Here is a 12,674-nt window from a genome sequence, read left to right as displayed (position 1 = left end):
TTTGAAGAGGGTGCACTTCTGTCACAGTAGACGCACACACAGCATTTTGTAACAAGATGCCCACCTTTTCTGCTAGTTGAGGTCTTTATTTATACACAAGTAAAAGATACAAAATCAGATCACTTGCATCATACAAAGTTTCTTATCGTTGGCTGCTTCCAGTTGCTAGCCAGTCACAGGACAAAATGAACTGTACTAAATTACTGTATAAGCACGCACGGTCAGCAAAAACACATACAGTGGTCCTATAGACAGATCATTCATTTAAAGCATTGTGTGTATGCTTTGCCATTTTTCAGCTCCTATCTTTATCAGCACAGATGCTGAAGGCAGCTTCCTTTGTCATGCAGTAAATAAACATATACGAGTAGACTCCTGCAGACAGCCTAATGTAGTCTGCTTGCATTCTGTTTCAGCTACCCTAGGTTACCTGGAAACACTTTTACGCTAAATCTGCTTAATCACTTTAAGATATAAAATTCAAACTTCACAACTATTTAAAAGGTCGCAACAAGACAAAGTAACCACCACATGCACTATACTGTATCTCCAACAGTATTTCAAAAAGAACTGGAAAAATAGCAACATTGTGCCTGGTATTAAAACTGTCTGATGTTCAAAAGCTCTAAAACAATAAAGAGCTCTGTTTAGCTTGCTGGTAGGTTATTTTTCACAGAAACAAATGTGACTGGACAGTATTAAAGTAACCCTTCCCATCATTTCATGCAGACATCTAGAAGCTTCTTATATCTGTCTGCTGATCATTTCTTCCACTTTTCATTTGTTCTCAATTTTGGCAGAATTCAGCTCCTTCCAAAAGTTTTCATTTGGAATGAAACTAATTTTTCTGCTTTTGAATTTGTGCTTTGGTTCATTGCCCTGTAAGAGGACCCTTGATCTTTGCCTGATACTTAACTTTCTGACACATTGCCCTCTAAAATACTCTGGTAATCTTGGATTTCACGATTAACTAATATTTGTAATGTTTCTAGTAAAAGAAGCAGCAAACCAGCAGAAAAACAATCTGGAACCTCCACCATATTTGACTATAGGTAGGGTGTTCTTATCCTTATAACACAGCAGTGTCATTACAACATAATGATATAGACTTGTAGGGTCCTTATTGTTGTGTACACAATATAATGAAATTCTTACTTGCATGTGGGGATCAGCATGGAATATGTCTCCACATTTCTGGCCCATGATAATAACCTTCCCTTATACTTTGTCTTCCTTGTCCACAACAGCATTGATTTAAGACTTGAACTTCACACAGAACAAGCAACAACTGGACACTTAAGGTCGCCGAGTTACAGATGGCCATTACAATTAAATCCATAGTGCACAATGGTTGTTAGTGTTAGCAGTTACATGCAAAGCAGACTCGGTCACAAGTATAACAGGTGACTGTATGGGAGTTGCCAGTGTAATTGCATGAGTCAAAATTGTGTTGCTATTGAATCAGTAGGGCAGCAGCACTAACCACTGCACCACTGTGCTCCCTCCTACTTTTATGACCACCCAAATTAAGTCTTTAACACTAGAATTACCAGAGCCTACAAAAAAACTTATAGATCCATCCCACCTTAAATCGCTTCGCACCTCTCCAGCAGCGTCTGTTGTCCTGTAAATGTGTCGATAAGCAGCAAGCAGTCTGCTATCACATCCCCCACCGCCGTACAGTTTTCTCAGCTCAGGTCTGTTTACCTGCGTGTCAGTTGCTTGGAGTTGTATAGAGTGAGAAGTCAAGCAAAATGACACCTTTTATAAATACTCTATTGTTATTTGGAACACATGCATTTCATGTGTGTTCTGTGTCTACAACAATCTATGTATAGTAAACACATTGTTAAAACAGAAATGGTTTTCATGTTTTAGTAATAATTGACAAAATGTAGACATGAAGTGTTTAATGCTGAGAAAGCTGAGAAAACTATGCGGCAGTGGGGGATGTGACAGCAGGCTGCTTGCGGCTTATCGACACATTTACAGGACAAAAGACACTGATGGAGAGGTGCATAGCGATTTAAGGTGGGACGGATCTACAAGTTTTTTCGTAGGCTCTGGTAGTTCTAGTGTTAACTTACAAAGAGGATAGATGCTTTAACACTAGAATTACCAGAGTCTACAAAAAAACTTGTAGATCCGGCCCACCTTAAAACCGTTCTCACCTCTCCGCCAGCGTCTTTTGTCTTCTAAATGTGCCCATTAAGACGAGCAGCAAGCAGCCGGCTATTCCATCCCCCACCTTTGCAGAATGTTCACTAAGTTCTGCCTTGTTTGATTATCTGGGAGTGACTGAACTGCTGGAGTTTTAGAGTGGAAATAATAGATAGTTATTTGGAACACATGCATTTAATGTGTGTTCTGTTTCTACAGTAATCTGTGTAAACACATTGTTAAAACAGAAACTTTTTCATATTTTAGTAAGAAATGTTACAAAATGTAGGCATAAACTATAGAACCTGTGAAGCCTGATTTCCAAAGATCAAATAAACACTTTCACAAAAGGTTCAAGAACGATGCAACAGCTTCCGTGTCTCAGAGTGCAGCAGGATTTCCGTGTCTCAAAGACCTGAGTTTGATTTCCCGCTGGGGTGAAAGTGTTTTTTTTTTTTTTTTTTTTTTTTTTTTTTCTTTTTAACCTTTGCCGCTCTGTCTGCCTGCCTGCCTGCAAGCGTCTGCTTTCTGCATGCTGGGGAGTTTTTCTTTTTTTTTTTTTTCTAAAGTAAATCGTTAAGTTTAAAATGTCGATCGCGGTTATTTCTGTTGATTAATTCATGCTTTCTTCGATTATAGCTAATAATGTTATCAAGTGGTTGCTATTTTTTCTTGTTGTATACAATCTGTCTAGCGTCTTTATCTCCACTGTCACTGCCCGCTTGCTTGCCTGCATGCGTGTGTCGATTGATATGATTTAATGTATTTCTTTTTGACAATTCTCCGAGTTGTAAAATACATATACATTATATATAAAACTAAACTACTATATAGCTAATACTGTTCTGTATCTGTCTAGTGCCTCCTCTGTCTACCTATTATATAAGTGTCTTCCCTATCTATCAATTTATCGAGTGGCTTTCACATGTGAATGTACTCTCACTACCTGCTTGCCTTTCTGTAGCACCTGTCATATAGATAGATTGTGCCTTTCACATCTATCTATCTATGCATTATTCAGTGATCTGTCTGACAGTGTGTGTCTTACAGAACTTAAAAATAAGAACAGTTATAAGGACACTTGTTCATGTTAATTGCAGTCTCAATTGTCAAAAAATATTTTAAAAGGAGACATCCCACCTGAAAATATAATCTCATTAACTGACAGTGCATACCAATTTTTAAATTTTATGTCCGTTTGAGATTAAAAAGAAAAAAAATAATAACACTTTCGCCCCAGCGGGGAATCGAACTCGGGTCTCTGAGGCATGGAAATCCTGCTGCGCTCTGAGACAGCAAATCTTAGCGATATGCCACGGAAGCTGTTGCATCGTTCTTGAACCTTTTGTGAAACTGTTTATTTGATATTTGGAAATCAGGCGTCACACGTTCTGTAGTTTATGCCTACATTTTGTAACATTTCTTACTAAAATATGAAAAACTTTCTGTTTTAACAATGTGTTTACACAGATTACTGTAGATACGGAACACGCATGAAATGCATGTGTTCCAAATAATTATCTATTATTTCCACTCTAAAACTCCAGCAGTTCAGTCACTCCCAGATAATCAAACAAGGCATGAGCTGGGAGAACTTAGTGAACATTCTGCAAAGGTGGGGGATGTAATAGCCGGCTGCTTGCTGCTTGTCTTAATCGGCACATTTAGAAGACAAAAGACGCTGGTGGAGAGGTGAGAACGGTTTTAAGGTGGGCTAGTTCTATGAGTTTTTTCGTAGACTTTGGTAATTCTAGTGTTAATCTGAACTTTTTTTTTTCTGTAACTTGGTAAAAGTTTTCAGTATTTTCCATGTAATTTGATACGGTGCACAGTGCTGCTTGAATGTACTACAAATTCAAAATAAGTGTGTAATTCACCTTGTCTGTGTTTGCTCCAGCTGTTAAAACAAATCTTTATTCTGAGTTTGTCAGTCACCTTTGTAAAGGCACCAGTTAAATGATGATAAATACATTACAATAAAATGTTTAATATGTTGGGGGCTTAATACATGTTCAAGGCCCATGCCTGTTTTGTGGTTATAATTGGCAGTAGAGTTTTAAGACTCTCCTATTTGTGCACATGGTGTGGTGCGACATCTGTAAACTTCATAGTTCACCATTTATTTTAAAGTGAATGAAAGAAAAGGTGAAACTTGTATGTGTTTTGCAGCCTCTTATGGTGCACCTCTAAATTCCTTCTACCATGATCTCTCTACAGCACAAGAAAGCAAGCTGCCAATACCAGTAACCCAAAGAGGCGTGAAATGGAGGAGAAGGTGCATACAAGTGAAGGAGGGATTTCTAAAGAGGGAAGTAAGAACAAGAAAGAAGAGAGTCCCATACTACCTACAGGTCACTTTTTCACCAATTCCACAGAGAAGAAAATTGTGGCCATAAAGCAAGAGGACTTTGAATGGGAAACTGCATATCATCAGCAGCAGAGGCCCAATGTTAAGCAGGAGGATTGTGAATGGGAGATTATAGGTATGAAGAAAGAGACTGACACACAAAACGATGAAATTAGGAGCAGTGTCAAGAAAGAAGACCTTAAATCTAAGCAGGACTCACAATACATCTGTTCAAATGAAATGATGACTGGATTAGGCTCTACTCCAAATAGGAACTGCCCTTTACAGGATCAATTGACCCAAGTGAAGTCAGAATCTAATGGGATGAAAAAGGAGGACGATTGTGAATGGGAGATTACAGGCAATAAAGAAGAGACTGACACACAAAACGATGAAATTATTAGCAGTGTCAAGAAAGAAGACCTTAAATCTGAGCAGGACTCTCAGTATATCTGTTCAAATGAAATGATGACAGGATTAGGCTCTATTCCAAATAGGAACTGCCCCTTACAGAATCATTTGAACCAAGTGAAGTCAGAATTATTAGATTCTAACAGGATGAAAAAGGAGGAAGCGTCAACTTCTGAACATTCTGAACAAGGTAGGTGGATTTTTCTTCTCCCCCCCTCCCACCCCCCATTCTAAAGGGAAATAACGTAGATTGTTTGTGTTGAAATTTCAGTCATTGTTTAAGTACTGAATTGACAAAAGAAAATTTATCTTGGTGAGATCAAGTTTAAAGTAGTGACCAGAAATTGAAATGAAAACAGGAGAAAGAGCTCTGTCAGTAATGGCTTCTTGAAAATGCCTTTTAGCTGCTTCTCTGCTAATAAAACAAGGAAGGAGAGCACCTGCAAGTGGCCATGATGGGGGAGAGTAGGAGGTGGACAATCCACTGAGGCAGAAAATACAGAGAAGTCAGAAAACAAAAAAAAAATTTCTCGGAGAATAAAGTGGGGGAAAAAAGTCTTAAAAAGGTTCTAATGCCAGCAGCATGGACTTTTGTACTGTGAGAACAATGGATATGCAGGTAAGGTGCTTCTAAACTATAAACTGAAAACGTTGTGACGTTTTCTACATTTTTTCCCAAATTAATGAACGTCAACAATATACTAAATGCCTTTTCATTTATACAGAGTAATAATAATAATTCATTACATTTATATAGCGCTTTTCTCAGTACTCAAGAGTATGCGCTGATGGCACTTTGTTGCACCCACCACTGGACATCCCACCTGGATTGGGACCAGAGTGCAGCGGGTGACATCTCGGCACCACACTCTAACAGTGAGAGGTTTTTTTTACGGTTGTTGGAGGGCCAATCTTGCCACAAATCCCTAAATTTTCCCTGTAAGTTTGGAGGACCTGCTTGCAGAGCTGGATGCAGATTAATGTCATATGCAGAACGGAGCAATTTATACAGCTTCTAAAAAATTTATCCAGCAATCTTTTCAGTTCAGAATCTTCAGTTCAGTTTTTGACCCAGAATTTAATTTTTCACCACATTTAGTATTGTATGTTTGTTCACAACCCATAGAAACATTCTAAACATTTTCTTTTTAGCTCAGAAATGTGAAGGCTTTTCTTTAAACAGCCTGACTTCACCAGAAGCAAATACATTTCCAGATGTCGTGTTTTTGTACTGTTCTACACTTTTGTGCACATTTTCAGCACTCACTGTCTTTGAGGTTGTTTTTGACCCACCATTGACTTCACTGGATTTTTTTTTTCCCTCCATTTACAAGTTGGTTCTTTACAACTCATTAATACCACCTAAATGTTATCTTTTCAGTTCAGAGGTGTTGAGAGTTTTTATAAAGCTAGGGCACTTTATTAGAAAGCAAAATAATTTCTAAATGTCACTTTTTTTGGGTCTGGTTTGTTTCAAAAAATGCATTACAATTGGATAACCAGAGATCACTGTACTTGAAGGCAGAGAATAAGACCGAGTTGGTAATTGGCCAAAATGTTGGTTAAAAATGTATACATGAAGGAAATCAATTGGAGATACTGTACATGTGGCAACACAACATTATGATGTTATAGCAGTTACTGAAAACTTTCTTAATTATAAAAATAGGATGAGTATAATAAGTTGTTATATACACTAGGACTGTCAAAATAGCCAAATATTAAGATTCAAGTATTTATATTAAAAATTGTGTTCAAGTATGTGGTATGACATTGGCAGCCTCACCGCACCACAATTTCAGCAGGCTGAGTGTGCAGCTTTAGTAACAGACAGAGGAGAGCATTTTGTGTTGTGTGCTCTGGTGTGAAGAGCACTGTGATTTTTTTTTTTTTTTTTTTCTCCTGTCCATATTTTTAAAACACAGTTATTAAATTTACAGTAAAAAAACAATGACAAGCTTGAGGCACACGTGCAGACAGTCTTTTGGATTCTCATTCTGTCACCATCTTCATATCTTGTGTTGTGTGCATGTGTATGTGCAGACTACTTCAGTTTAGACACATCACCCTGGTCAAAGGCAAGTGTGCACCTGATGGAACTCAAGATGATAGGCATGGGGGAGCTTCTTTCTTTATTGTCATTATTATTTCATTTCTGCATTATTGCTCTGTATATCTTTTATAGTTCTAATGCTTTTGTTTAGCCTGTGTTTATTTTGATAAAGAGTCAGGGTACTTCACATGGTTTTATCATTTAAGCACATTTCCCTCCCTGTCAATGTCAATGCTCATGATGAACTGTCAGGGGACATTTCATCTGCTTTATAAAGGCTGGAATAGCCTGAGGAGGAGGTCATTTAGTCTATTGGAGGAAAAGTAGAGAGAGAGAGCAGCGCGTAAGCGAGTGTGAGCACCAGTGTAATTTCAAGGTAAAGCCAGGAAAAGCTTCTGATGTTTCTTTGTTCTCGGAGGAGCCTTATCTGTTTGTTTTTGGGTTGCTGCAGACTCATTTCGTTTTTATGAACTTTTCAGGCTGGTTTATTATTAATAATAATAATATTATTTTTTAAGAATCTATTTTATTTTAAACATCTGCCCAGCTTCTTACTGACGTTCGTTGGTACCTTCAGTCCTAAATGGTACTGACTAGTAGCAGGATCTCTGAATCAACAGGTGGCTTGTGACAGCTGTATAAAAATTCTGTATGGTACATGTTTGTTTCTGTTGTGTGTTTCCTTAACATTTTTGCACTGTACTAATAGACCCCAATCCAAAAATGGAAATATCTAACACATGAAGCGGTTAAGATTGATGTGTTGGTGCTTAAAAGACATACATGGAAACTGTAGCTAACATGATACTTAAAGACAGAACCTTTAACAAAAATGAAATATGAAGTGATGTGAGCAAACAGAAAATGGAGCGAGGTACACTTCACACTACCTGTTAATACTCATAATTTATATATAAAACAACAAAAACAGACAACATTGCTCATGAGTGCACAAACACATTAAGCATAGTCATTCATCACTTTTTACTTTTCCCAGCTGTGCTTCTTTTTGCTCCTAGAGACCAGAGGATGCCATACCCCTACACATGGTTCGTGTTCTAGGTCAGGGGTGGGCAATATCGGTCCTAGAGAGCCACAGTGGCTGCAGGTTATTGTTCCAACCCAGTTTCTTAATGAGAAGTCAGTTATTTCTGGTGAAGCGCTTATTGCTTAAGTGACATTTTGAGGCTTCATTTTAGTGGTCTTGCTTGTTAAGGTTCCCCACCCTCAATTTGTTATTTCAGTCTTAAACAGCTGCATTCGATCTTTTAATGGCTCCTTATTAGCAATAAGAGGTAAGCAGCCAGCAATTCTCCATCTAGCTTATTTCCATTTATATTTGTGTGTGTTCATCATGCACTGTTTGATTAAGTAAAAAAACTTGATAGGTAAATGTGACAGATTGAAAATTATACGTTTTAGGCTTAGAATGATATCCTTGGAAAGGAAAAAATCTACAATTTAAGAGCCTAACATTGCAGAATAACAAGCCATAAAATTAAACATGGTTTGAGATTGGCTAGGATTGCTTTCTAATTAAGCAACTGGTTTTGACTGAAAACCTGTAGCCACTGTAGCTCTCTAGGACCGACATTGCCCACCCCTGTTCTAGGTCAAAGTGGAAGCTATGGGGCCATGTTAGTAGATGCTGCTACTGCTGCATTGGCTGATGCACTTGGCTCTCTGTAAGATGGCTGTGTGCTTCACTGCTTTGCCTATATGGCCATACCAGGCAAAGTGACCAATCTTTTGGTCAGGCATCAAAATTTCTAACAGGTTTTAAAAAGTATTTGGATGAAAAACTGGGACATCTGAGCTAACCATATTTTTGAACTAAATGTCACTTAATACTTAGTTCATCATATTTATTACCTGAATGTTGCCTAATAGTTTTGGGAGTTCCTACTGGTCTACGGATATCTAGTGCTTCATCTGTACATCTGCAGTGTACTTCGGCCTCCCACAACCCATTCTATCAATGAAGCCAGCTGAACATTACATGACATTGATTAGGAGGAGATGCCAAACTTAATGACTGCATTCGTCCCCTATGGGATGTCCGATTACATGATTAAGGATCACGTGGGAGGGCAAACTACACAACTTTGTGCACTTTTCAGCACAGTTTCACATTTCCAAAGTATCTCGAGCTCACCGCATTCTGTCAGCCAATAGCTGCTGCCCTCCGTGTCATAACTGCTGGGCAGGATTAGGTGAATCCTCTAATTCTAGCACCATAGTCCAATCAAAGAAGCAAAGACCTTTAAAATTAAAGACAGATGTGGGAATTAGACATGTTTTTTTTACAGTAAACGGGTTCCTCGAACAGCAATCTGCCATCTGCACTGTTCTCTTTTGAGCTCTGGTAAGAACCGACGTCTGTACACTAAGCAATACGATTGTCTTAAACCTAGAAGTTTCGAGAATGGATTTTTTTTTAATTAAGTAAAGAGACTCCAGCAATCAAAATCTAATCAAATAGCAAGATTTCTACACCTGCCAAAGTGCTATCCCTTGTTGCCTGACACGTCTGAAGGAACACCCTGCATCCATTTACTGCTACAAATAATAACCTGATGAAATACTCTTACTCTTGAACTTGTACAAAGTTACAGGATTTTTAGAGAACCGTAATTGTAGTGTAATGCGTTCACCTCAGAATTGTCCATCATAACAAGTGAGACTGCTGAATTTGTTGGAGTCTTGTTTTACCTTTGATCACATATCAGAAAAAAATGTTTTTGCCTGTATCGGCACAATACTGATACTGTGTATCGATCAGAGCTATCTCCATTCATCCATTTTCCAACCCGTTGAATCCGAACACAGGGTCACGGGGATCTGCTGGAGCCAATCCCAGCCAACACAGGGCACAAGGCAGGAACCAATCCCGGGCAGGGTGCCAACCCTCCGCAGGACACACACAAACACATCCACACACCAAGCACACACTAGGGCCAATTTAGAATCGCCAGTCCACTTAACCTGCATGTCTTTGGACTGTGGGAGGAAACCAGAGCGCCCGGAGGAAACCCACGCAGACACGGGGAGAACATGCAAACTCTACGCAGGGAGGACCCGGGAAGCGAACCCAGGTCCCCAGGTCTCCCAACTGCGAGGCAGAAGCGCTACCCACTGCGCCACCGTGCCACCCCAGGGCTATCTCTATTTCTTTTTTTTTTTTTTTTTTCAGTTCAGAAATGACCTTTTTTTTTTTTTTTTTTTTCTTATCTATACTGATGCAGCCCATTGTTATGTGCGTATTTTAATATGAAATATCTGAAATCTGTTATTGGCTTCAAGTGACAGGTCTAGCTTTGGTTTTGTTAAGACAGAACAGCAATGTCCGTTCATAACTTTTAAAATGGCTTTATATTGCAAGAAAGAGTGGCCACTCAACCTACATATTGGCACAGATGCAGGGCAGTGGTAGCTTCTCAGTAAGGAGATCATACAGTACATTTGTGCCCTGGGTCATCCCTATGTGGTAGCGGTTTGAGTAGTGAGAAAAGTGGTTAACATTTAATAATTTACATTTATACAGCAATCAAATCGAACAAAGGCTTTCAGCAGTTTTATATCAAACCACTTACTATAGATGACCATACTATGCTGTGCACTTATTTCACATTTTAAACAATATATGGCTTAGATAATTATTTCATTATGTTGTTGTGCATCCAAGTGTTAAACAGTTGTAAAGCAACATCGTCATCTGGAATGTGTTAAATTGCAGCCTTCATTTCCATAATCTTATGGTGTTGTGGACAGTCATAGCAAGACCCCATGAACACTGGTCATGTAGTGTGACATCCCTAGGCAATCAGTCGCTGCCCTCTGCAACAAGTTTAATTTTTGTCTAAAGTAATTGGTGTGGGCCCCTGTGTGTGTTTGGATGGAAGTGCCTACAATGTGGCCAGAAAGAAGGAAGGAGAGAGGGTGTTTGGAGCCACAGAAACAGAAGATTGTCAGTCACATGTCTTATGTATGTCACACAACGAAAAAGGAAAAAGATCAGATGAGACTGTAGCAGAACTTGGCATACCTGGAGAGCATACAGCCGTGGGTGCAGCAAGGCATCCTGGTAATTAAATGTCAATCTGTAGCAAGTTTGGGATACTTTGAAAGTCTGAATCTGTGCTGATAAGTCGTGAATAAGTTGTGTAATACGTCATCCTCTGTGATTTCTAGTCTTACAATTTGATATCCTCGAGGCCATGACATACAGAAACTGCATGTGGAGAAGCAGGTCACACGTACCACATTAAGTTCTATCCTATGATGCTGTTTTTGAGCAGTTCTTCTCAGTGGCTCTTAGGCCGGCATGTTTTGGGAGTACCAATCCTTCATTGGGGTCAGACAAAAGAACATGAAAAGCATATGTTAGTGTTGGAAATCTCTGACAAAGTGCTGCTACTTTAATTTTCCAAATTTCTCTCTTGTTTTTACACGTATCCCAATTTTAGACTACCTCTGTGATAGCAAATTTATCAATTGAATATCAATCCATTTCAGACCTCCTGTACAGCCTTTGTTTTTTTTTTTTGTTTTTTTTGTATACGTTGCCTCACATACACATTGCTTTTGTCTGTGTACAAGTACAGAACTGGCCATTGAGCTGGACTGACCACAACTGCTGTAATACTCATAACCAGAGATTGCCTCTAATTCACTGCTGTACCATTCAAGTGTGTGTCGTATGTGATTTTCAGTATGTCCAATACACTAGTCAACATTAGTTTTGCTTGAAGCAGACTTCAACTATTTACAGAGCCACATGAATTTCTGGCCAATGTGGAAGTTTTGAAAGACTTAATACATTTTATTGTGGAGTTTTGTGGAATAAACCTATAGAGCAGATCATTTTATTACAGTTGGAGATGGGTGTGGGGCACCCCATCAAAGGTTTGTCATTGCCTCATGCTCAATGCAGCCAGTGACCCTGAACTGGAGAGTCTGATTAGAAATTGGATGGATGTTTGGATGGACAATAGTAGCCATGTTAATAATCTTACAATTAATACTAAGTCTCTGTATGCAGCAGGTTTAAAATAAGTCTCATTCTACTGGACGAATTCCCTTCACAATCTTAAACATTTCAATCAGGTCACCTCTTAATCTTCTTTGGCTTAAACTGTAAAGGCTCAGCTCTTTTAATCTTTCCTCATAATTCACCCCCTTTAGCCCTGGAATCAACCTAGTCGCTCTTCTCTGGACCTTTTCTAGTGCTGCTATGTCCTTTTTGTAGTGTGGAGATAAAAACTGCACACAGTACTCCAGATGAGGCCTCACCAGTGTTTTTTAAAGCTTCAGCAGAACCTCTTTGGGCTTGTTGAGAACCCCTGGTGTAGAGTACATTGGTCTTGGGGGACCCCCTGTGGCTGCAGGTTTTTGTTCCAACCAGCTTCTCTTTTTAATTGGACTCATGGGCTAATTAAGTGAATTATTTCCCAAGTTCTTTGTTTTGGGAACAATATAGATATTGAAAAACTAAGTTTGGTTTAAAAAAAAAAAGAAACAAGAATATTAAAATGTACTAAACAGTTATATGTGAATAGTGTATTTTTTTTTCTTAACAATATTTTCATTTTGATGTTCATTCAATTTTTTGGGGTGTTTTAATTGTTTAATCCATTATTTACTAATTAGTGGGTCTGACACTAAAGTAGTTGCAGCCTTTTATGATTCAGTGTTGTTTGCCTG

At 38.7% G+C, this 12,674-nt stretch overlaps 1 protein-coding gene across 5 annotated transcripts in view; it reads left to right on the top strand.

The window, feature by feature from the left end:
• Positions 1-12,674, top strand: part of LOC114664587 (gastrula zinc finger protein XlCGF57.1-like) — a 536,731-nt gene that overhangs the window by 4,321 nt on the left and 519,736 nt on the right. For 4 of the 5 annotated variants that reach the window (XR_007934537.1, XR_007934536.1, XM_051925255.1 and 1 more), the window contains exon 2: positions 4,378-5,108. Coding sequence is in view for 3 of the 5 variants with exons in the window: in XM_051925255.1 (XP_051781215.1) it covers positions 4,424-5,108 (685 nt within the window). In the remaining 2 variants the exon portion in view is untranslated. The remainder of the gene's footprint in view (positions 1-4,377; positions 5,109-12,674) is intronic. The other variant, XM_051925280.1, reaches the window with a different exon arrangement.

The sequence above is a fragment of the Erpetoichthys calabaricus genome, chromosome 1, assembly GCF_900747795.2.
Source record: "Erpetoichthys calabaricus chromosome 1, fErpCal1.3, whole genome shotgun sequence".
Taxonomy (NCBI): Eukaryota; Metazoa; Chordata; class Cladistia; order Polypteriformes; family Polypteridae; genus Erpetoichthys; species Erpetoichthys calabaricus.
This window is presented reverse-complemented; position numbering and strand designations above follow the sequence as displayed.